The following is a 26,275-nucleotide window of genomic DNA, read 5'->3' as shown; positions in this document are numbered from 1 at the left end:
ATTATGTAATCAGAATGTTGAATGTTTAGTATGAGAGGAATTTGGTCAAACAGTTCACAGCCCCACTGGAACCATCTTGAACCACTGTATAAAACTCAGCTAATTCTGATCAACAGTAAAGATCTGGAACTGTTGTACTCAGAAAAAAAATGCTTGTCTTTTAACAACTTCCTGAACCAGCACAGAGAGTCAGTACCATGACAGAATGAGCCTCCAAAATACATAAATCTGTGAGTGCAGTACCAAATGCTTTCCAGCAGATCATCTCAGAAAATCATTTTCACACGTTCATATAATAGCTGGATCAGGGTTCATCACACTAGCCTCCAGTTGAATGTTTCGTATCCAGAACACTTCAGTTCCTTCTCCAACACTGCTGCCCACTGGAACTGTATATGCAATATTTGATATGGTCTCACATGTTCTCTTCTCTGCAAACACTAGATCCAATCTGTTAATTTGCACAACAACTGGCTCTATTTGAACATTTGAAACTGACGGAATCTGTATGATCTGATATCATTAATGCAGTCAATTTATGCTGCAACTTTAAAAGCCAACATGTTTGGTGAAAAATGTATATAATGACCAAGCAAAAGAAAACAACTCCAACACCCACGTTTTCTTCTTGGCCTATTCTGACTGTCAGGTAGCTATGAAGTTGGTTGGCACCCGAAAAAGGGCAGGAATGGATAATCAAAATCACTGCTAGACTGTATTTGAATGCCCCTCCGGTCACAACTTTCTGCCTACAAATTGTGTTGTAAAAAGGCACGCCCCTGTATGATAATACTTCCACCGATAATTCCCAGAAAAATAATATGAAAGGAATTCAAAACTCCCTACAACATACAAGACAATGCTGACGCTAAAATCTGGAAATTCCCGTATTGAACAACTGCATCAACGACAATTTCCAAAAAAAAAATTGCACACACTTCCAGCATATAGGTATTTGTAAAATGATGCAGGGCCCTTCCCTTCCAATTTGAGATTGCTGATTCTGTCCAAAACATCTCTTGTAATAATCTATTCTTGAGTTTTATGTTCAATGCTGATGGATAACTGAGTTATACATTTCGTCAAACAGTTCTCACAAATGCAATGTAATACCCTCACTGGATTTTAAACAAAATACTGGTTTGTGTTCAGAGTCATTATTTCAAGCAGTTGTCTGCAAACTCAGTCTACATTAACCTGTCATTGTTATGTTACTGCAGAGTGCTGATGACATTAACAAATAGCAGAATATTCACTGATATTTCCAATAACCAGGTTCTCATTCAAATATCAGAGATGAGTTTTAAAACTTGCAGATACAGTAATCCAGAATGCTTATTAATAAACTGAACCATTCATTCAAATCTCTGAAGCGAAAATCAATTCACAGCTAATGAAGTTCTGTTAGGAGTCATGGCGAACAGAGTTACATACCAAAATGGTCTCCAGAATTCTTAAAGCGTCATGTCTGCTGTCATCTAGTAAATGAACAGGCACATAATGCTAGCGCAAATCCAGAAAAAAAAAAAGGTGAATCTTATATATTGCTGTGTTATGGTGGTTTCGACCCTATCACATTAATCCCGTGGGTCTGGCGGCTCCTGTTGTTGCCTCTTCACATATAAACTGCTCAGCCCGCTATGGTCTTCAATGCAACCCGTCAATGCCCACGTCCTTAACCTGTACACCCACGTTGCCCCCTTTTAACTTGATGTGTCAAGGGTACAACAGTATTCGAAGCTCGTGTTCAGACTGTGAATGTTCACCCAAAGAGCTGATTATATTTTTGTGTGCCGTAAGCGTGAATGGAGTTTAACCCAGTCCTCTTTCCACAAGCTCAGCTAGTTTCTTATCTCCTTTACTTCGACCCCCATGTGAATGCTAAATCCATCTATAACAGGAAAACCCAATGCCGAGTTTGCTCCAAACGTAACCAATTCTCTCTGCCACAGACGTCCACAGAAATCTGCCAGTATCATATTCCTTAGACGGAATGAATAGCCTTCAACTTCAGTGGTATTAAATTTGTTATTGCCAATCCGACTGTGTACAATGCCGTTTTTTGACCAGTAAATCTGTCCCGACCATACAATGTTATAATCCCTTCCACGTGTCTGCAGCTGAAACACGAGTAGAAAATGCCGCCAGTTATGGCAAGACAAGATTTAACACTGTACCAGTTTCCACCCTGGATGAATGCCGCCGACCTAAACCTTTATTATCTCAGCAATGGTGACGACCTGATGAGAATGCCTCTACATCTGAGATACTCCTGTTGACGCCGCCCAACTCACCATGTTATACCAGTATTTCCCACACGAATTAAAGGTGATACCTGTATCAAATAATTCTCCTTGAACGTAACCAGGTTTAATACTAGATGCTGCTGCTCAGACTTTCCTGCTATCATGTACCTTCGACTGACTGTATTGAATAAATGAATTCAAGCTTCCAAAGCAAAGAAAGAGACCAAGAAACTTACTTCTGCCTGTCCTGAAAAACAACACTATTTGCCGAATATGCTGCTATGGAATTTCCCAGCTTGGAAAGATTGGGGTGACGTCCAATCAGTTCCAGAAATCAAACTCGTGGGGTTTTGTCCTCCGAATTTCCAAACCAGTGACATTTAAGCAACCAGAACTCACAAATTTTCTTTTTCATAAATTCTTCTATGTATTTCCACAGGATGACAGGATAGCTAGGCTCTGATACCACTGTAGTATCCCTTTTGGATATTCTACTAAAAATTGAGATATAGACTTGCAAGTTTAAAATCGAACAATAAACTGACACTTGATATAAATTTCAGAACTTAAAACAATTTGTTACCCATAGATTTGCATTCAAAGAAACTCTGAAAAATTTGTTTTATTTCTCCAATAATCAGAAGTACATATTAAACCAGGAGTTAAATAACTCAAAATGTGCTACTGTATTATACATCAGCAATACAATAACGTGCAACAACTCCAGTAATCCAATCTTATAAACAGAAAATGACAGTCAAATTGGAAATATAAATGAAACCTGTAAGAAGGCTAGGTTTGCGTCCAACCTTCAAACGCTTCTCCAAAGGTTTGCGTCCTAGAAGAAGAAACCAGCAACTGTTTTCAGTTCCCAGATTAATATTTGCTTGAATATTAGAATCTTCATATATATCCTCTCAAGTGGAGCTTGTTGTACCTTTATTACATTTCCCAATGAGATGCACACTCATTCAAGCAATGTGGGATAAAACAACCTTTTGTCCTTTAGTCACTTAAGTGAACATAGAACCTTTTTGAAATAAAGTGACATTAAATAAACCTTTAAAGTCACTTGACCAGTAAACCATAAAATCTTCAAGCATTAAAATAACTGACCGAACGAACTCGGATAAGCTCGTGCTATAGCTCGTTGGAAAGCTCTCGGCAAGACACTTCCAACCCAACACTGAAGTACTGAAAATACTGAGCTCTGATTACTTACTAAAAATAGTAAGTATCTGGACAACTTGCCAAAACTGCTCCGATGGGTCTGGAACTGGAAATGTCTAGGCCAAATCTTGAACTGAACCCCGTACAGAACCTTTTCGCCCCTAAAACCTAGGCGAAGTGAGCTGGCCACAAAGAATTATAATGTCCTAGAAAAAGGGGACATTACACCAACAAAGATAAGGAAGTATAAAATCCCACAATTTAATAATCAGAGGGTTCTTAGAAGGAGCTTTCCAAGACAAAAAGAACAACTGGATAGTAGCATGAGGGACCCAGTCCATATTCATTAAGTCCCAAATTTTATCCCAAACCTCAGTAGTAAAGGGGCAATGGAGCATTAAATGATCCATTGATTCCTCATCATTCTTACAAAGAACACACCGATTAACAATGAAGAATCCTCTCTTCTTGAGATTATCAAGGGTTGAAATTTTGTTTTGCAAAAGGGTCCAAAAAAAGATATTAATTTTAGGAGTCATACCTTTTACCCAAGCCAACCTCATAATCTTCAAAAGAATTAGCAAAAGCTGACGAAGTAGAGTACACACCACTAGGATCCTTTTTCCAAATCAGAACATCATATTCATGGTTCAGACAATAAGCATTCAAGCATTTAGCTTGCTCAACAAGATTCAAATTCACGCTAAGAAGATTCACCCATGAGTCATTCTTCCAGTAATCACTAAACAGAGTACCAAACAGAGTCTTGCACTGCTCCATAAACCCATTCCATCTTGGATCTTCACAGAGGGGGTAATCCAAAATCCAAATATCTTCCCAAAAAAGTATCTTCAAACCATTTCTAGCCTTCCATTTGACTCCTTTCCTTAAAATGTGTTTAAATTAATGAGCATTCTTCCAAATCTGAGATCCCCCTTGATTAGAATCAAAATGAAGGAAATGTTTAAAATCAAAGTTATTCCAATTATATTTATAATCCCAAATATTCCTCCATTCCCCCTCTTCCTTATGCCATCTCCAAAGAAGTTTAGCCAATAAAAGTTCATTCATAAAAGAAATCCTTTGAAGCCCAAGCCCTCCCTTCCCCTTGCGAATGCAAACATTCTCCCAAGCAATAAGAGGAAGTCTCTTTTTAGTCTCCATACCAGTCCACAAGAAAGTTTTCTGTTTTTTCTCAATAGCAAGTGCAGACTTTCTCGGGATTTTAAAGACACTCAAAGCATAGAGTGGCACACTTTGGAGGATAGATTTCAAAACAATGACCTTCCCAGCTTGACTAAGGAGGGATCCCTTTCAGCCAACAAGTTTCAAGTGAATCTTGTCAATCAGAGAGTTCCAAAAATTATCAGGGGGAGATAAACCCAAAGGTAGCCCCAAATAAGTTCCAGGCAAGGACCCACTTTCACACCCAATAATCCTTTTAATCTTTAATTGTCTAGCCTCACTAACATTAATAAAATAAATCACACTTTTATTCTAATTAATGGTTTGCCCAGAAGTGTCCCCATAGTCAGTCAAGGCCTTCTTAATATTCCTAGCATTTCTCATCGAGGCCTCTCCCATGACAATAGAATCATCCACAAATTGCTGATGCGAGCACACTAGAGCAGAGGAGGAAGGGCTAAGACCAACAAAGTCTCCTTTAACAACCATATTATTAATAAATCTTCCCAAGCATTCAGCCAAGATAATAAAAATAATAGGAGAGATTGGGTCTCCCTGTCTAAGGCCCCTGGAAGCCTTAAAAAAGGAGGAAGGGGAACCATTAACCAGAATAGAAAAGGAAGCTGAAGAGATAAGCATAAAGATAATATCCTTGAATCTCTTATTAAAGTCAAACGCTTCCAAGCACCTAAGGAGGAAGTTCCAATCAACTCTATCATACGCTTTAGAGATATCAAGCTTAAGCAGAAACCACAAGAGAATGGATGTTTTCATGAACCGTAATTATGGAATCCAAGATCTGCCTGCGATGAACAAAGCCATTTTGCTGACCAGAAATAATAGCTGGAAGAATGGAGAGAATTTTGAGAGTCAAAACTTTGGAAATAATTTGATAAAAAGAATTGCATAAACTGATAGGCCTAAACTGATCCACACTATCAGCACCCGACTTCTTAGGAATAAGGGCAATAAAGGTCCCATTTAATTCTCTAAGGATGTTTCTTGAACCAAAAAATTCCTTAACACCATTACAAACATCAGAACCAATGATATGCCAATATTTATGAAAGAACAAGAGGGGAAAACCATCAGGGCCCGGGGCCTTATCACTCTCAAAAGAAAAAACAGCCTTAGAAATCTCATTCGAAGAGGGAATGGAAGTCAAGACTGAGTTTTGAGCTTTAGAAATACAGGAAGGAATATTGTCCAAGAACATTTGTTGCTTTTCCATATTCAGGTTTGGGTCACACTGCAACAAGCTATCAAAGAACACCATGGCCTCCCTTTCAATGACATCTTCCTTATCAGTAATACCATCAGCCGTCATGAGTTTGGATATTCTATTAGCCATCCTATGCTTCAAGGTAGTCATATGAAAGAACTTGGTGTTTCTATCACCTTCTTTAAGAAAAACTTTTCGGGAACACTGTCTCCAAAAGGTCTCCTCCTTAGAAACGAGATCATGAAGTTCAATCAGTTTATTGCTTTCTTCTTCCCTAGAGACCATCTCATAACCATCAGCTTGAATCTTGTTTTGAATGTCTTTAAGCTCCTCCAATATCTTGGTTTTGTTCTAAAAAATATTACCTAAAGTAGTTCTATTCCAGATTTTAATGTGTTTCTTGACATTTTTCAGTTTGGCCGCTACTATAAACATAGTTGTACCCTCGAAATCAATATTCCACCACTCTTGAATGAGGTTCTCCAAATTAGGATGAAGGGTCCACATTTTTTCTCATTTGAAAAGAGAATTCTTTTTAAAACTAGAAGAGTCAGCAAAAAAGAAAATTGGAAAGTGATCAGAGCCCACCCGAACCTGAGCAATAAGAGAGCATTTAAACTTCAAAATCCATTCATTGCTGATAATGGCCCGGTCCAGTCTAACCTGAATAAGATCCTTACCAGCTCTTCTATTCGTCCATGTGTATTCAACCCCATGTAAATCAAGATCATGAAGCATATGGGGGTCAATAAAGTGCCTAAGATCTAATCTATTGTCCAAAATGGACTGATTACCTCCCTTTTTTTCAAATTCCTTTAGGGGGGTATTAAAATCCCCTATCACCAACCAATTATCCTCAGCAAAAAGCTTTCTTTGATTAGAATTTTTTTCCCACAAAGCTTTCCTCCCCCATTTAGTATTAGGGGTGTAAACATTAGTGAGAACCCAACTAAAATTATCCTTAGAATTAACAAAACGCACATTCATCATATTTCTATTTTGATAAATGAGTTCCCCTTGAATCCATTTGTTAATCCATAACACTGCCAAGCCACCTGAAGCACCATCAGAGTCACTTCCAAAAATCTTTCCTCCCTTAAAGATAGAAAGGTGTTCCACCTTATCTTTGAGCATCTTAGTTTCCTGGATAACAAAAATAGTAGGTCTATTATCCCTAATCATATTTTTTAAAATATCATGTTTGTGAGGATTATTTAACCCTCGAATATTCCACGATAGGATCTTCATAGTTTCACAAAATGTTTTGAATCGAGGATAGTTCTCTAACAACCATCAGCTATACTCTTAATAGCCTCAGCTGTTTTTTTATGCTGATTAGAAGGTCTACCAGCAGAAGATGGCAAAGACCCAACGTCACCATTCTTGATGGCGGCACTACCATTCTTAGATAGACCAGTCTTACCCTTAGAAGGCTTGGAATCAACTTTGGTTCCCTTCTTGTTGTTATTCATTGGGGTAAAGTTCTCTCCATCTTTAATCCTTCTACCTTTAGATTTCTTCCCTCATGCTGTCCCACAGGTCCCAGAACTATCCTTTTTCATAGCTACTTCCTCAACAAGGGATATAGTGAGAATGTCCTCAACCACTCCACTAAAAAAGGAATTATCCTTCACAACAGGGGCCCTGGGGTAAAGTCTCCTTGTGGGAACCATCATAAACCTTAATCCTATCCTCTGTAAAAGGAATCTCCAAATTTGTAACCTCCAGAGGATCCAGGGAAGGGGTAGCCAAATCAGCCACGGTTGACAGAGGTAAGGCAGAACTAAGATCCTTTGAGGGACTTGACAAAACAATATCCTCCCCATCTTGATTTCTCAAGTCAAAAATCTCCCCATTCTCCTTTGAAATATCATGCAATACTGGGGTATCTTGGTGGGAAACAACATCCACACTAGCCGCATCCACTACAATCTCTGGATTGCTAGAAATTTCCTTATGAGCTTGGTTCTTAGTAGGAGAAGGCACCTCAGCAATCGCCACAACAACCTCTATAAATTGAACATTCTTTTCCCCTACTAAAGTGCTTCTTCTATCCAAATGAGCAAGGTCCTTTGAAGGAACAGGCCCCACAACTTCCTTATGACCTTCCTTGGAGATTTCCAATGAGCTTGGTTCTTAGTAGGAGAAAGTACCTCAACTGTCACCACAGCAGACTCTTTAGATAGATCTTTCTTTTCCCCCACTGAAGAACTGCAACTATCCACATGGGCAATGTCCTTAGGGGGAACAGGCCCCTCGACTCCCGCCCTTGTCTCTTTAGGTTGGGCTTTTTTGACCCAGATTTTCTTGCTCTTCTTAACATTCTTTTTAGCTTTTCCTTTCAATAAAGGACATTTCTTAGCCCAGTGACCCGCTTTCTTGCAATGGAAGCAAGCAAAAGGGATAGATTCATATTCAATCCTTTGGTCCCAAACCCCAAGTTTAGATTTTAGAGCAATAGATTTCGGGAGGTCTATCCCATGGGATACTCCAACACAAAACTTGGCAAAGTTCAATCTCCTCCTAGAAATCGTCACCGGATCTAAAGAGAGAAGTTCCCCGAAGGTGTTGGCTATGCTTTTGAATACATCTTTCATCCAAAACTCAAGAGGGAGACCATGAAGTTTCACCCATACAGGAGCTTGAATAGCTAAATCATCCAAGGAGTAAAGATTGGGGGCACATTTCTGTAAAAGCATGGTATGCTTCTCCATAACCCAAGGACTACTACACAAAATATCTCTCTTATCCTCATCACAAGAGAAACAAAAAGAAAGACAGCCTTTAGCCATAGCAGAAATATCCACTTGACCCTTCAAACAATATTTTCTCCGCACAAAAGCCCACACATCTTCAATATTAGGTCGAGCACCAATGAAATGCTCAACTCGAGTAGACTCCATGCAAGAGATGTTTCTATCAATAATCTGATCAGGAATCTCAACAAAAAATTTACCTTTCTCCTTCGCTGAAATGTCTTTAACTGGTGGAAAAGCAAATTTTCCTATGGGTCGAATCCCAAACAAGCTAGACCATTTTTTATTTTGCTTGGCCCCCCTCGCATCCGCTAGGAACCTGCCATCACCCGCATCCCCAGATTTGACAGGGAGATTCCCAGATTGTTCTCCAGGTACAAGGGAATTCAAAATCTTATTCCCACCCAAACTCTCACCATTCCCGCTCCCACTCGCCATCGCTCCTCCAAATCCAATTTCTTATATAGTTAACAACTTAACTAAGATGACATTAATACTCTCTCCTACTATTTCGGCTTTTTCCCTCTTAACACGTCTTACCAATATCCTTATATTTCTAATTATTATTTTCCTTTGTTGGAAATGGTATTTAAGTAATCTTTGTTACCTTTCCTTTTCAAGTGGTGTCCATGTGTATTGTTTTTGGATTATAATGTATGTTGATTATGTTTGGGGTCAATCCATCATTTTAAATGCCTTCTTTTCAAACTCAATGATGTTGGCCTTTCTATACGTCCTTTTGTCCTTTTCATTCAATGTGTTCAACCATGTTGGATTTTACCTTGGCATATGTTTGCTTATGTGTTCCTTGTGGGGTGGTACTCTTAATGCTGAGTTTGTATATATATATATATATATATATATGTTATCCCCATCGGTAAGGTGGCGTTCCTTGGGGATTAATAATATTTTGGTTTATGTATTGATTATACATTTAGTGAATTTGTAATAATATATTATTATTATTAGTTTGACTTTTTTATTTAATTGATTAGTTTTTAATATTTACTTATTAATACAAGGTTGATAATATTGTATTAATTATATAAATACATTAGTTTTTTTTGATCGGTAAGAGGCCGAAGACAAGATTCATTATTAATTATTAAGCTCGTGTAGAGTCGAACCCAAGACCTCTCTAATAAGAGGCTCACAATTCACCATTGTGTTGTAGGCTCTTGCCTATTATATAAATACATTATTGGTTTATTCATAAATATTCAGTAATTGTAATCTATTCAATTAATTTAATAATTTCAATTAGAGATATTTGACCATTGTGATCTTACATCAAATTCTATAATTAGAGGGGATATTACAGTTTTTACGCAATTATAACCTTCAACACTTTGCCCACTATATGAACATTTTGCCTACACTCAAATGAAACTATAGCCTAGTTCAAATCAGCTCCTTTCACTAGGTCAAGGGCACAAATGGGTTGGACTTTAGTAGCATGTCTTATGTCTACATCTCTAGAGGAGAGCACATCACCATTGCTCAAGTGGCTAGAGTCATTGACATGGTATAATATGGTTTGAATGAGAGGTAACAACAATATGGATGGCAATGAGGGAGTAGTTGGAGATACAATCATTACAATCATAGGCATTCTTAATGGCTTCAAGTTCCTCCACTATCCCCTTCAACATGCTTATAGTCATGCTGGAGATCCTTTTTACCTTTCCCTTCCTCAGGGACTAGCACACCTTTATCAATGATTGGGGTCACCTCACCATTTGTGATGATATTTTCTCAGAGGTACAGAGCATGATTGGTGCATCTTCAACATTGATCCTCGTTCCTCCTAGGCCTAACCCAAGAACACCTCCCTTCTTGGCAATCGTCTCACCTCTCTTTCTATAATCTAATAAATGCCTCAATTTTTCTACATCCAGTTCTTGTGCATTGAGAATCCTGCCTTTAGGGAGGCCGATTGAGGAGGTAACGTGAGCATTTGGAGTTCTATCATTAGGAATGGAAGTCTTATTAGGGCAAGACGTCTAAGAGCTTCCTTAAGTTCACTAAGCTTCTTAGTCAAAGATTCTCTATGCATCTCATCCATAGGAATGGAGTTTTGTGCCTCTTGACCATTTAGGATTTTATGATTCAAAAACTTGGGTATGAACAATTTCATCCTCAATGATTTTGGGAGTTTTTAAGTTTTTCCATTAGGATTTGCAACCATTCAGTCCTTTTCAATAGATCTATCAGGGTTAACTTTGTCTCTCAACATGGGACAACTCTACCTGTGATGCCCTTCCCTTTGACATAGGAAGTATGCATTTAATCCTCCTAGAAATTCTATTCGGGCAAATGACAATTTCCATGTCCATTTCAATTTTGAGAACTTTTGGGAGGTCTATCTCGTAGATAGCAACTAGAAGCATTACATTCATATGCGGCAGAAGAGAGTTTGACTCCATCCTAATGACCCTACCAATAGATCCCAATGTTCTTCGCAATAGATTCCATAGATAAGGAAACCTATATTTATCATGACCAATTTAGGCCACAAAAAGGCCAAGATAATCTTTATTGGCTTTCGGGGAACATGATATGGCCCTAAAAACAAAGAAACCAATATTCCAAAATTGTCTTCTTATCACTTATTTTTGACGGTTTTTTTGAAAAAAAAAACAAATAAACACTTCCAAATCATTTTGCAGTATGTAAATTGAAACCCTTACCTCTTGTTCCAAACATTGTACATCCAATCATTCATAAAGCTATGAGAGGGTAATTTAGAACTACCCCGAGCTGCTAAAAAAACTGTGATTTATTTTAATCAACCTTTTTCATTTTTAATTGCATTAGCTATGTGAACATTCGGTCTGACAATGAGAGAGGTATCAGTGAAATCCTTACCTCTTTTGCATCCATTGTCTTTGGAGGGCTTTGCGTTTGGTTACTGACTGGCCACAAACTTGGTGTCGACAGGAAAGTTTCTTCCTCAACTGCCAATGCCTTAATGATTTTTCCCTGGTGTCTCCAGTGGTGGCTTCTTAGTAGAGGGTTAATGAGAATATTTTGAGGGTCATCTATCTTAAAATAAACCACACTTTTCCCAAATCAAACACCCCTGGCGATTGGTTGAGATACTGCTTGCACACATAAGGGATGCTGCCTCAAGTGCTAATGTGGGATTTAGTTGCAGAGCAGGGCAAACGACCAGATTCAATCTCTGAATCATTAGGTTGAAGCTTTGTATTTTTGAACTTTTCTTTTTAAGTGAAATTCTAATGGTTTGCTGCGTTCTTTGAAATGCAGATCTATTTTTTAAAAGACTAATTGCTAAATATGTTTCTAATAAACTAGGAAGAAATCTATATATTATGGATTTTCAGGTTTTTAATTATATAAAATTATTGCTCTATGGATACATGTTAAATTTAGGTGCCATGAAATTTACGCTCAGTTGGCAGAAGTCTTTGCGGAAGGTCCAATGATTGTTTATTCAAATTGGGCTGCTGTGGTTAATGCTCAGAGAACTACAGAGTTTTTCTTTTTACTAATAGTAACCCGGGAAGACAATCAAAAGCTGCCAATAAAATACCATGACAGTTCTGGAATCTGGTAACATGAAGTGCACTAGATCAAAAAGAAATCGTACTAGCTTTCTAGACCAGTTTTCAAAGGGCCAAACAAAAGCATAGACCTATACCAAAATGAATCATCTTCTTAACGTTTAGTGTTTTTCTTAAGTTTCTCTTAAGTTTCTGAGATGGGAAGTTGCAGAGAATGTAATAATAAGCTCTAGACCAAATTTGAGTAATGCGTATATGCATAACTTGGTTCGACTTTGGTGCTTGGTTGGTTTAACTCTTTAAGATCTTTAGTTTATCAATGTGCCATAAGAGACATAATTGGCACCATGTGGATTTTGCTCATATCCACATCATAAATTAAGTTCTCATTAAAGGCATCTTTGTAAGGCACATGATGAGGACCTTGTTCAAAATCAATGTGCTGAACAAGGCACAGACAAATTAAAGAAGAAGACAAAACGTTATTATAACAAATGTATAGTAGTAAGTTTGATCTATTATTCTACTGAGTGCAGAATGTAATGTATTAAATGGTTAGTGTTGGAGCTTGTATTTCATATGTTTAAACACAAGCAAGCATCTAGTTAATATGAGAACCTGACACAGCAGATTTAAATGGGAGTAGTTTTTGGGACAAGGAAGTATAGAATAGAAATATTTAGCTTATCACGCATGAACTGTATATTCTGAAAAAATATCTACCTCTATATTATTGAAGGCAGAAGAAAAGTTTAATTGCTATTACTTAAGCTGAAAAATTTATTGTAAATGTGTCAACACTTAATGATGAACACATTAACAGAAATAGATTCTGGATTGGTGTGATGATTCATTGAATTGTTGCCAAGATATTTTCATCTTGCAACAGTGTGGTGGGAAGAGGAGAGAGTGAGCAGGATAAGGATAATGAAGAGAAACAGCAGCCATCAGCAGGAAATTATGCTGTTAATTATAATAAACTTTTGAAGCAACAGGAACTACCTCTGATGGTTTTGGAAATTAGTGTTGTGGTGGCTGGAACAGTGGGAGTGGAGGGGACTCCTTGATATTCTTGTCATCTCCATGTGGTTATGTGCGGGGAGGTGGCTTCTGAAAAATTGAGAGTAAAAGGGAACCAGATGACGCTGATTTGAACTTTTTCCTGAATGTGCAGGTATGGGAATGGCAGGAAAACCCCAGGAAATGCTGTTTAATATCTCTAAAATCAGGTTCAACAAGTTTTATGAAAGGGAGCAAATTACATTTTCGCAATTCTATATAGGTTGCGTTCAGAGGCAGTGACGGCAAATTTGAAAATACACCGGCCTTCTCTGACTCAGAACAAAAACATATATTAAATAGGGTGGCAGGGCTTACAGATGAATTCCTATTATCACAGAGACTCCTCAAGATTCTCATCCCATCATCTGATCGGCTTCAAATTCATGCAAGTCACTATCTCATGTTAATTTGTGGAATTGTTGATAAGATCATTGATCACAAAATGCAGAGCCGTCAAACTTGTTGCATAATCTTTACTTGCACATCCCATCCATATCGTTATGTGGTAAAAAGATCTGGCTGTTGTATAGAGCATGTTTTCTGGTTAAGACTCTGTCACATCAAAGGCTTCCTATGCCAACTTGACTACCCAGGTTCCAACAAAATCTCTGCTATTAGCTTTCTAATATTCACAGCTGATTCTATATTCATCTCCTTAGCCAATGCTTACATATGCAGCATTCATATCATCCATTCAGTGGTTAATAACTTAATATAATTGACTAATTTTGTTGGCATCATAGCCACTTGCAGAATTTTTGGAGGAAGATACTCCCAATCTTCATCCCCTACCACAGCACTCTTCTCCAGTTTTGTTTTCGACTCTCACTTGGAGTGTGAATGCTTCAAATTCCGGCAAGCTGCTATTTCACGTTGCTGCTTGGAAATGTTGACAAGATCATCAATAACCAAGTGCATATTCTTCAAAACTTGTTGCATAAACATTCCTTCCTACTCGCTAATCCCATCAATATTATCATGCAATAAAAGAGAACTGGTTGCTGTAGAAGCATGGTTGCAGGGCTAAGATTCTGTTTCACATCAAAGGCATTCCTATGCCTGATTGGCCACCCAGCTTCCAACAAAAGGTCTGCTATAGCCTATCTGTATAATTGAGGATCGCCTACCCAAAGGCTTGTGAACTTATCATTGCTGTGGCCTGCCTCTTAAATCCATCTGGGTCTCCACTCCGAAAGCCACACTAGTTAGTGGGATCTCTTGTCATAGAAGAATAAGAAATTTGATTACGAGGAGTCAAGATAGTGCTAAATATTTAACTATCAATTGGAATTTAATATTTATCTTTATCAAACTCTGACAAGCTGCTATGTCTTGTTGCTGCTCGGAAATGATGACAAGATCATCTATAACCAAATGCAAATTCTTCTGAACTTGTTGCATAATCTTACCTTCCTACTTGCCAATTCATCAATATTATCATGGAATAAAGAGAACGGGCTGCTGTAGAAGCATGGTTGCAGGCTAAGTTTCCATGTCACATAAAAGGCATTTCCATGCCTTATTGGCCACCCAGCTTCCAACAAAAGGTCTTATATAGCCTATTTATATAATTGAGGATCTGGCCTTTGCTATAGCCTTGTGTACTCAAAGGCATACCCCTTTTAATGCTGGCTAATGCTCACATCTAACACCTTTGGAAGCTTATCATTGCTGTGGCCTGTCATAAAAAAATGATTTCTAGATATTATTAAATATTTAATCATCAATTAGAATTTAATATTTGTCTTTATCACTAACATTTTGGATTTTGGCACTAATCAATAATGAAGTATAGTATACTAAGTTTTTTTTGTATATACATACACATGCCCTAAGGCAACAAACAATTGGACCATACTCATGCACTTGTATCTTTATTTGCAACTTAAGCTTTTTTAATACAGCGTCAAGTCCTTAATAATTCAAAAACACAGGACTGAGTTGAATTATGTCTTACAAGTTAAACTGGAATGTTTGCTTTGCTGCACTAGTCTACCTTTGTTGGAGGATATCTTCAAACAAGTATTTTCATAAATTAGATATAACTAAATGTTGAATTTAAATGTTAACAAAATTGATTGTAGTAATCTTAGAGTTTAGTATTCTTTTTTTTCCTGTTTTCATTGTAGCATGATTCCTTTCTCTGTTTGCATTGGGGAAATGGTTTACTTCTGATCTTCCGCATCAAATTGGCAGTGATTAATTTGTTTTTGTTGCTCGTGTAGTTGAGGTCTCAGGCTGCTTTGTTTTGTCAGGTTAGTCATGGGACTGTTTTGTTTGTTCCCTCTTTTAAAAGATATTGAGATTGAAGTATTTGTAATGGATGCTTATTTTGTGTTTTAGAGGGGCATTCTATACCTTCTTTAGTCGCGTTGTGAGAACAGTGGGATTCAATTGTTAGTGATGGTGAGAATTTTCAATGTCCGGATGATAAAAACATTCAATGTTATTGATGTGTCACATTTATCTAATTGTATGTGATTCATTTTATTATTATAGACTAAACTCTTTTAACTTCTCATTTCTGGAGTGCTCCCATGGTCGTAGCCTTAACAAATGCTTAAGAATCTAGAATGTTTGATAGAAATATCTAGTGTATTTTCATTTGGATTGACAATTTGTTTGCTTCCCTAATTTTTTATTCATTTAAAGCATGAACTTCTTTTGTTGGGTTCGTCAATGATGTCGTTGTGTCAAGTGCTTTACAGGCTTGAGATCACTTTTAAAGTGTTTTGATTCTTTATATAAATAAAATCTTCCAATTCAATAAACATTGAATAAACCCAGTCAATATCTCGCAAATTAGGATTTAGCTGTAGCAAAGTTGTTTGGTGCACCAAGTTTAGTCCACATGTTTGTGAAGTTTTGGATTTTTCTGGGTGTAAGAATATGTTTAATCAGGTCAAATGGCATTTGGTCTTTGATTTGTTTTCCCTTATAGAGGAGGAGCTCATGGAGCAAAGGATGGGAGCCATGGAGCTCGCGGGGCTTCATTCGGACCAAAATTGTCCTTGGTTTGACTTATGGCATGCTCCTTTTATCAAGTCAACTGCAAGTCGCAGAATATTATCCATGGATTGCACATTATTTCCTTGGTTGATACAATTTTGAATATGATAATGTTTGTTGTCCTCTGCAGCATAAATATAATAAATTTTCTGCTTCTGTTAGCAAAGAGAAATTGTCCATCTCCAATAAGTCACCATGAGAAGATCAAACTGCACTATTTATGTTGGCAATCTTCCAGGGGATGTAACAAAGGGTGAAATTGAGGACCTCTTTTACAAGGTGTGTTGGTGACAAGTACCTGCAGTTTGATTTCAATTTTTAGTTGAAATTATTGGCACCTTATTTTAGCCAATTTGCTCCTCTAGTATGAATTCTGTGAGATAGGTTTTTTTTCACTTATGAAGTAATTTTTGTGGATTGTATTAGCCTATTTTTTATTATGAATGAATTCTGTGAGATAGTTTTTTTTCACTTATGAAGTAATTTTTGTGGATTGTATTGGTCTATTTTTTATTATGAATAATATTGTTTCTATTCTATCGTAGTATGGACGCATTATAGATATTGATTTGAAGCTACCACCTCGACCACCTGGTTATTGCTTCGTGGAGGTATTTTCAATTTGATTTTGACACCTTAAAGGTTAGAAATATTTGTTTTATTGCCGTATTTCCAAGTGGACATCTTGAACTCACTTGAAAGTTGGGAGGTGTTAGATCATGGGTTGTCAATTTTGTGCTTTTGGTCTTAGCTTAGATTAATGTTTAATTGAAGCAAATTATACTATCCTTCTTTTGGCAGTTTGAGGATGCTCGAGATGCTGAGGATGCAATCAGGGGCCGCGATGGTTACAAGTTTGATGGACACAGGCTTCGGGTAATTTTACAATTAAATCGCATACTATAATTGGTTAATTAGTTTATTGGTAGCTTGATTAATCTGTTGAAATAATACCATGGTTTTCTTCCTGCCCATTCTTACCCTTTACCACTTGCGTTACAACATGTATGTTTATAAGAGGTTCTATTCTGTTCTTTTACTCTTTTGTGATGACCCCGATATGAAAACTGATATATTAGACATGAAGGCTCACACTTCAATACACCACTGACGGTCACTGAAATATTGGATATTAAGAACTTTATGAAATTAGATACAGATTATCCCAGACATTGACACATGGCCAAGAGGAGTAACTCATAACTCATAAGCAATTAAAATTTACGTTCAAATTAATTTTTCCTTGCTACAGGTTGAGATTGCCCGTGGAGGACGTGCGTCATCTGTTGACATTTATGACAGTGGTAGCTACTATTCTGGCAGTCGTTCAAGTAGTACATACAGACGCTCTGGATACCGAGGTAATTAACTGACGTGGATGAGATTTTGGAGAATATTATACCTATTTTCTAGTTTTCCATCATTGTATGATGTGATTTTCTTTTGTCTTTGCAGTTCTCGTTTATGGATTACCTTCTTCTGCATCTTGGCAAGATTTGAAGGTATTCTCTGTTTTAACTTTTATTGTCTAAGATAACTTTAGTTTTGAACTGATATAATAGTGCTTGATAATTTTATTTGTTGCTTACATTCAAACTTGTAGGATCACATGCGACGAGCTGGTGATGTATGCTTTGCTGAAGTATATCGCAAAAGAAGTGGTAAGTTTTTGATGGCTTGATTTGTAGATATTTTAATCCATTTAAACTTTAATGGTCCATGATCAACAAGGATCATATTTTTGGTTTCTACTCTTTGCAGAAAAACAAATTCACGTATCACTAGCTTTGTTTCTAATGTTTACAGTTTCCTCTAATCAAATGAATTTCTAGTATTTTGATTTAAATTGACACATTAATGGTTTCTTTGATAGGTACTGTGGGGGTTGTGGACTATACAACCTATGAAGATATGAAGTATGCGGTATGCTTTGTTCTTTGTTCTTTACATTTGTTGCGGTGATGGCAGATTTTTCTATTTTTGTATGCATCATAATTTTTTACTAAATCTGCATATTCTTTTTAATGATTGTATGCTTTCATTTTGCTTTTGGTGGTCAATAATTTTTTTTTTTTTTGTGTTCTCTTTCACAGATAAGGAAGCTTGATGATTCAGAGTTCCGTAATCCTTTCTCTCGTTCATACATAAGGGTGTGTTATACTGGATATCATATGCTGAGATTCTTACATTACTGTGGAATATATACCGAGTTCTCACATAAACTTCAATTCTTAATAAGTTTCATTACTTGATGAAGGTTAAAGAAGATAGAGGGTATCATAGTAGCTATTCCCAGAGTCGGAGTCGCAGGTATTGCTTTGACTTTTGGGTGTTAAATTTGTTTTGCAAGCAGAAAAGTGGGAAATTTGCAACTGGTTTGTTCTGCTTTGTGAAAAATTAATTGGTGCATGAAATCTGTCATTGAGTTTCATCGGATTTACAAGTTCCATTTGAGTCACTGCTGCATCCTTGTTTATGTCAAGAATTTTGGTAAGGTGTTTACAAATTGTACTCTTACAGTTATAGCCGAAGTCCAAGTTATGATTACAGGAGAGGATATCGTGGTCGCAGTTATAGCAGAAGTCCAAGCTATGATAATGACAGGCGAGGATATCGTGGTCGCAGTTATGGCAGAAATCGAAGCCCCAGTTATAGACGTAGCCGTAGTCGAAGTGACAGCCGCAGCTATGGTTATCGTAGGAGCTATAGTGGAAGGTGACCAATGAGGGCTCGCCATAATTTATTTTCAGATATTATCAACTTTCGTTGCTTTTGACGGGGTAACCTTGTCTGAATTTTACTTATTGTTGAATGGTTTTCTTTGATAATATTAGCAGTCGCTCCAGAAGCCCATATGCTAATTCACGTTCACGATCGAGATCTGTCTCAAAGTCCCCATCTGGTTCATACTCTCCTAGGCACAAGTCTGTTTCACGTTCAGTATCACAGTCACCATCACGGTTGCCATCACGTTCCCGTTCCTGTTCTCCTTCCAGGTATTATAATCTCTATTAATGTATGGTTCTAATCTACACTTATTTATCTTGTCATCTTCTAATATCTTTTTTCAAAGTCCATTTTAACTTTATATTTGATGAATATTTTTCAGGTCAAGATCATGTTCACAATCTCCAACGGTATGAGATAATTGTGACTTCTTTTAATTCAATTTGTCTCCCGAGTGTTAAAATTTTAAGCTTACAATATTTGAAATGAAAACTGAAGTTGGAATATACTTTAAAAATATAAAATACATTTTAGTCAGTCTCGTTTCTGTAATTTGCACAACTTTATGCTGCTTCTTATTTGAGTTGATTTGTTTAAAAACACTGTAGAGAGCATTTTCACGAAGCCGAAGCAGAAGTCAAAGCCCGAGTTTTAGCAAACATTTTAGTAAAAAGCAAAGTGCTAGTCCATCACGCTCCCGTTCTGGTTCAGATCCTCGATATCCATCGGTACGTGAATATGTTAAAACTCGTGTGTAGGTTAATGATCTCCTCTATAGATTACAGTTAGGATTCAGTTGAAGGAAATCATTAACGATGGTAACTTTTTCCATTGCATGCAGAAGAAGTCACACAGTGGTAGTGAAGGTCCAAGTGTACACAGTCTGAGTCCAAGATCTGAAGATAATGTAAGCACTATAATATTTTTGACCGAGAATTACATCTGGTAATTCTGTTATATATATTTTGATCTTGCTGCAGATATCATCTGACTTATTATAACGCATTGAATACAGGGAATATCTCCTGGCCGGGATTCTTCATGATCTGCATGGAGGTTGAAAATCATTTATTTTTTATATTATAGATTCAGGGGACGTGAGCAATCATACTTTTCTAGAGGGGATAGGCTTAATTAATTAGGGTATCTGTATTCAGTGGAATTTTCTGTAGGATTTATTATAACCAAGATTTTTCGACTTCTGTGTAAATTATGTCTTCCTCCAATATCTTCATTTGTATTCAAAATGGTTGGATGTTACTCTTCATCAGTGGAACTCTCTTTACATATTATTGTAATTAGATATATCCAGAGGATCCTTCTGCAGGTTTTATCATAATTTTGATATTTTTGTGGATTATGTGCACGCATATTTTTCCTGACATATATTGATTTGTATTCAAAAAATGGTTGGTGGTACTATGTATCGGTATAACTTTCTGCATGTTCTATTATATAATAAAATGTATTCTGTGGATCTTTCTGCAGTTGAGAAAATTATGTGGTTTGTGAGCACATTTATGTTTTCCTGCAATGTCTGTCTGTTTCTGGTAAAATGTTCCCTTTAGTAGTGAAGTATTTTGAAGGGTATTTTCAAATGTGGTCTACACTCTTCACATGGCTTGGGGACGTCCTCTGGGTTTTGTCATCATTAAAGCTGGCACGCTCTTGCGAAAGTGAATGCAAGAAGTTTACTGGATTACATATTATGATTCAACATTATACGAGCAATTGGGTTCGATCTGTATTTCGGTAATGAATTATGATGGCAATACGGGCGTTTTCCACTTGAGGTGAATATAGGAGGAATTGGGGACATTGTTATTGCGTTACAACTTTTGATTGAAATTATTGTTGCCCATGGCTTGTAACAGTGAGCCGAATTTTATTTGAAATTAATAATAATTTTGTTGTTGATTCTTGTTCACAATTTCGGTGGTTGCCACATTGGTCTTAGATTTACTTGTTATGACAAAAGCAATAATATAATATTTTAGGACACGATTTCTTTACAATGGGTTATGGTTTAAAGGTAATCGTTATTCCTCTTAAAAGAACATTCTGAGGGGATGAGTTGATAGGATTGTGCTGATTGCTTGCCAGCGTGCTGGTTTGAAATCTCCATAATCCTACCACAACAATCATGATTACACAAATTGTTAGGGTTTGTTGGGCCAGCTCTGCTGAGCTATGACATTAATCATAAGCAAGACGAAAAAAGAGAGTTGATTGAAGTACTTGTGATGCAGTGTGATGCAGTGAATTAGTTTGGTCATTTCTTGCAATACATTAACAGTTGTGATGGTCTTTGACGTAATTGCGTAATAAATACAATTGCAAATTTGAGCTTATTGTCCATTTTGTTAATCTCTTATTCTTCTCGTAGGATACATCTTTACTGGCCATTGTACGTAGGAAGACACTCATACCCTGGCCAAATGTTATCTTGTTATTCATGGCCTCGTGGTCTGGGATCGGTTGTTTGTAGAATTATTACAATTTCAAACAGTTGTTTTTAAAAAAGAAAAAAACAAAACTTCATCTTGTCCATTTCGCTGACATGATTGCACAACTTATGGTTGTATTTATGGATAATTGACCGCATTTGACGATATTTGGAAAGCATTGGAGATCATGTAAGGGAGAAGAACGCTAGGATTGCATCGATTGGAGCACTACAAGAATCCCACTTTTTTGGTTCGGTAAATGTAATAGATCACTTGTATTGCGTAATCTTGAGCATTTGTTTATACCGATTCCTTGGCCTCGATTTAATTGTACAATTATAAAGATGCTCTTTTTGAGGGTTGAGTGAAGAGAAAATGTATCATGCCTGGTGTAACTGTTATAGATCACTCCATGTTTGCAAAATCCCCATATAACAAACTAAAGCAGTCATTAGAAAGTAAAATTTTATAAATAAATGTATCTATTAAAGCCACTGACATGAATTCTCAATAGTTAGTCTTTTTTGCGACTATTTGGAAAATTGTGTTTTAGTATTGACAATTTTCACGGCGGTTGTAGTGACTGATTATTGTGTAATATATAAGTAGGTATTATTTCAATAATTTGAAATGGCCTTTTTTTAACAATTTGATCCCACAACATGCATCATTACTACTCAGAAGGTACAAAAATCATTACTACTTAGAAGCTACAAAAGGTAATAAGAATTGAAAAAAATAGCATGGTTATTTAACAACCTCTTTTAGATCCTCATGGGTTAGAGTGGACACAAGGATCTTTTATGTGGATATCATCCACGGCAGAGACAGACCCTTGGGCTGGTCATCAGGATGGCAAGAAGGAATATACTACCACATGGTGGATAGTGTCGATCCTTGCCTTTTGCACAATACATTTACTTTTGAACTTTTTTAATCACTATCATAATTGTACTCATTGGAGTCATAGGGAATACCCCCTAATAATTCATTATGGGTTTCATGATAATTGGGTGAAGGTCATCCCATCAATAGAGATTCTACAGTTTGGTGTTGCCACTGTACATGTTCTCCATCGGGATGATTAGCATCATATACTTGAATCTTATGAAGATAATGTAATGTTTGTACCCAAGTGGGCATACACCAGTATACAATGAAAGGTAAGAGAGTCTACAGTTTGGTGTTGCCATTGTACACGTTCTCCATCGGGATGATTAGCATCATACACTTGAATCCTATGAAGATAATGTAATGTTTGTACCCAAGTGGGCATACACCACTATACAATGAAAGGTATTCTTTCATATAATGGTTTGGTAAGGAAAATTCCTCGAGGACGATAAAATTGGCCTTTTAGTTGAGAGGGTGGTTTGATGCGAAGAAATCCCTTTTCCAAAAGAATTTGTTAGCAACTAAAATAGTCTTTGTGCTCTTGCTTACACACTCCATTGAGGTCATTATCTTTTATATTAACATACCTATTGTGAATGCGAGATTTCATGACCATATGCCATGGTTTCGCTTTTCTTTAGTTTGACAATGTTCTCGAGAAAGAAAATCAACCACAAGATTTTGCTTGCTTGGGTAGATAACACAATCAAATTCAAACATGTCCAAGAATTGTGCCCATCAAAGCTGTCCCACAAGATTTTGCTTGCTTGGGTAGATAACACAATCAAATTCAAACATGTCCAAGAATTGTGCCCATCAAAGCTGTCTACCACACATTGTTATTTTTCGACTCCTTGAGAATATTTTCAGATTTTGCAGGTGTGTTCGCAAAACAAATTTTTGGTCAGCCAAAAATAAATGAAATGCGTTAAATGTATTTAACTACATCCAAAATTTCTTTTTGAGTGTTGTGGTAGTTTAGTTCACTTCCTTTAAATGATCCAGAGGGAAATTTAACAATTTCTTCCTTTCTCACAAAGGTAACTTGTTTTAAGATACCTCCCCAAGAGGAATCGCTTGCTTCAATTTCAATAATCTTGGGACTTGAACCAAGTAGAGAATGGAGGAAGTTCGACACATTTGGCCTTGATATGTTGGAAAGTTGCATCATGTTCATTGGGCCATGCAAGCAAATTAATTTTGAGAAGCTTGTTCAATTGTGCTATGACAGAAGCAACATTTTGGTAGAAACCACCAATGTAGTTGACTAGTCCCAAAAACCTGTGGAGTTCTTTCGCATTAGTGACAATAATATTTTTTGATTCGGGATAAAATATGGCTTTGAGTTTTCATCATTCCATCGGGAAGGAGTTTGGTGCCTATAAATATAATAGATTATGTACAAAATTGACATTTGTTAGAGTTTAATAGGATATTTTGTAAGCATACATCAAGGAAGATTTTTAAGTGCTCAATATGGCTTTTTGGATCCTTAGAAAAACTAAGATGTCATCTATGTAGGGAACCAAAAATTTAGAATATGGCAAAACAAATTATCCATGGTCTATTGGAAGATAGACAATGCAATCTTGATGTTGAATGGGAGAACTGTCCATGAGAGAAACTAGTCTTATACTAATCATATCCTTTAAGGTTTATCTACTAGAGTCCCTTTAATAAATCAAACTTTGAATAAATGTTGGCACTAGAAATACATTGCCATTTGTGCTCTTAAGAGGGAAGAGAATATTGATTATCTAATAAGCAAGCATTTAAAGGCTTGTTATTAACTACTAATTGCTTCTTAGGTAGCTCATTTCCATTTTCATCCTTTTTGTGGACATACATAGCTTAAGGGGCTTTCTAATGAATGATTCATGAGGCAAAACACTTGGAGAAGGTTTTGCGAATGGAGTTGCAAGCATAGTGGGTTTAATCATGGAGGAAACTTCGTAGTTAAGCGCGCTCAAGCTAGAGTAGTACTAGGATGGGTGACTTATTGGCTTCTTCGTAAGTATCACCTAGATCTAATGAGAGCTAAGTGATCTATTTATTCTTATAAGAGATGGATACGTGGTGAATCACCACTCATGGAACATGGGTCAACGAGTTTTACTAAAAACTACACAGTTAAATCCTAATAGCAATATCACAATTTGACTTGTAGAAATTATCTTCTACTTATTAATTGATGAGCTTAAGGGGCTTTCTAATGAATGGTTCATAAGGCATAACACTTGGTGAAGGTTTTGCAAATAGGGGCAAGCAGAGTGGGTTTAACCATGGAGGAAACTCCGTAGTTAAGGGCGCTCAAGCTAGAGTAGTAATGGGATGAGTGACTTCCTAGGAAGTCCTAGTGCTTCACCTAGATCCAATGAGTACAGTTAAATCCTAATAGCAAGATCACAAATTGACTCGTTGTGGAAATTATCTCCTACTTATTAATTGATGAGCTTAAGGGGCTTTCTAATGAATGGTTCATAATGCATAACACTTGGTGAAGTTTTTGCAAATAGGGCTGCAAGTAGAGTGGGTTTAACCATGGAGGAAACTCCTTAGTTAAGTGTGCTCCAGTTGGAGTATTATTGGGATGGGTGACTTCCCAGGAAGTCTAGGTGCTTCACCTAGATGCTTCACCTAGATCCAATGAGTGCTAAGTGTTCTATTTATTCTTATGAGAGACAAAATCATGTTGTGTCACTACTCATGAAACATGGGTCAATGAGTTTGACTCAAAAACTACATAGTTAAATCCATATAGCAATATTTCAAAGAGAACAACTATGCCTGTACATATTTCCTCATTCATTTTAACCACCACAATTCCCCTTCCATTCAAATTTGATATATTTTATTGCTTGCTACTGCTCTGGTAAAATTTGTTGTAACCACTCTAGGGGGAGCAATGTCGTTGACGAGGTCAGGAACAACTATAGGAATTTGATTTGCTCTTTGTGCCATTGTAGCATTCTTCATCTCCTCCTTTTCGTGCACTATATTAGCAAGTCCCATCTAAAATGGTATTTTCTCTTTGTCCTAGTTCAAGTCTATTCATTAGCAATTTCCTACTACAATATAAGCTTAAAAAAATGTCAATTACTAGTACTAAAAGTTTCATTATTTCGCTATTTCCAAAACAACCAAGAAATTGTTTACTACCACTAAGAACTTCATTATTCAGATATCCAAAATAACCAAATAACTCCACAATAAATAATGAATAAAATAATTAGTATCTTTCTTAAACCTAGAGACATGACCATTTAGGACTAATATTGCCATTTACATTGTAACCAAATGAATTCCAAACATCTTTAGCAAAAATACCAAAAAAGTAGAACGTCTTTAGAAAACATACGTTAAAAAGAGATATGTATACTAGTATAAGGAGTTTGTAAACAACACACATGTTGGTTCCTCCCATGGAAGTATGAACATGAAGTTTAAATAACATAAGTTGCCATAGGAAACATCCTTTCTTTGGTTCATTTGGTCTACTTCATCGATTGGTAATGGAAATCAACTAGGAGTGAGGATCCTAGTTGAGTTGTCAATATCTCACCATTATTAGCTAGGAAAGAGTAGACATACTCGACTTTCACATTAGCCAACAAAGAGCAATCATACTTAGTATTATAAATTAAAACAATCAAAAGAACTAACACCATGTCCAAGGAGGTATAAGGCTAAAGCACCCCAAGCACAACATAGGTCCTCCAACGATATCAAGGTTAGCAAAACTTTGTACATATATCATGCCAATAAATCAATTGTTGTCAATATCTTGACAAAGGTTGCAATGCAAACCAATTTTGAGACTAAGTGTTGTCTAAATTAGATAAAAAGATAGAATCTTGGAAAGATAAATGACTCTCTTCAACTCAGAGAGTTACAATGATTAAATATGTACTATTTTCCATTCCTATTTTTCAATTATTATGAAATAACTTATTTACAAGAATTAAAGACAAGATCATTAAAAAACTAAAGGACCTTTGCTCGATATGATGGTTTGGGTTAAAATTTGTAA

General features: G+C 36.6%; 1 protein-coding gene across 12 annotated transcripts in view; it reads left to right on the top strand.

The window, feature by feature from the left end:
• The window catches only part of LOC149550839 (uncharacterized), a 30,857-nt gene extending 10,593 nt beyond the window's left edge, over positions 1-20,264 (top strand). For 2 of the 12 annotated variants that reach the window (XM_089786413.1, XM_089786415.1), the window contains 18 exons: positions 15,394-15,423; positions 15,512-15,574; positions 16,110-16,182; positions 16,308-16,456; positions 16,723-16,788; positions 16,979-17,053; positions 17,430-17,538; positions 17,633-17,679; positions 17,781-17,838; positions 18,051-18,100; positions 18,271-18,327; positions 18,435-18,487; positions 18,698-18,892; positions 19,015-19,173; positions 19,287-19,314; positions 19,513-19,632; positions 19,746-19,811; positions 19,920-20,264. In XM_089786413.1, coding sequence (XP_089642539.1) covers positions 16,373-16,456; positions 16,723-16,788; positions 16,979-17,053; positions 17,430-17,538; positions 17,633-17,679; positions 17,781-17,838; positions 18,051-18,100; positions 18,271-18,327; positions 18,435-18,487; positions 18,698-18,892; positions 19,015-19,173; positions 19,287-19,314; positions 19,513-19,632; positions 19,746-19,811; positions 19,920-19,949 — 1,197 coding nt within the window. In that variant the 5' untranslated portion in view covers positions 15,394-15,423; positions 15,512-15,574; positions 16,110-16,182; positions 16,308-16,372 and the 3' untranslated portion in view covers positions 19,950-20,264. Of the gene's footprint in view, positions 1-15,393; positions 15,424-15,511; positions 15,575-15,966; positions 16,195-16,307; positions 16,457-16,722; positions 16,789-16,978; positions 17,054-17,429; positions 17,539-17,632; positions 17,680-17,780; positions 17,839-18,050; positions 18,101-18,270; positions 18,328-18,434; positions 18,488-18,697; positions 18,893-19,011; positions 19,174-19,286; positions 19,315-19,512; positions 19,633-19,745; positions 19,812-19,919 lie in introns of those variants that run through there. The other 10 variants (XM_089786411.1, XM_089786407.1, XM_089786412.1 and 7 more) reach the window with 10 other exon arrangements.
• Positions 20,265-26,275: the final 6,011 nt, after the last annotated feature.

Source organism: Cupressus sempervirens, chromosome 6, assembly GCF_028749045.1.
Source record: "Cupressus sempervirens isolate cs-2001-9-10 chromosome 6, ASM2874904v1, whole genome shotgun sequence".
Taxonomy (NCBI): Eukaryota; Viridiplantae; Streptophyta; class Pinopsida; order Cupressales; family Cupressaceae; genus Cupressus; species Cupressus sempervirens.
Note: the sequence above shows the minus strand (reverse complement) of the source record. Positions and strands in the feature narration are given on the sequence as shown.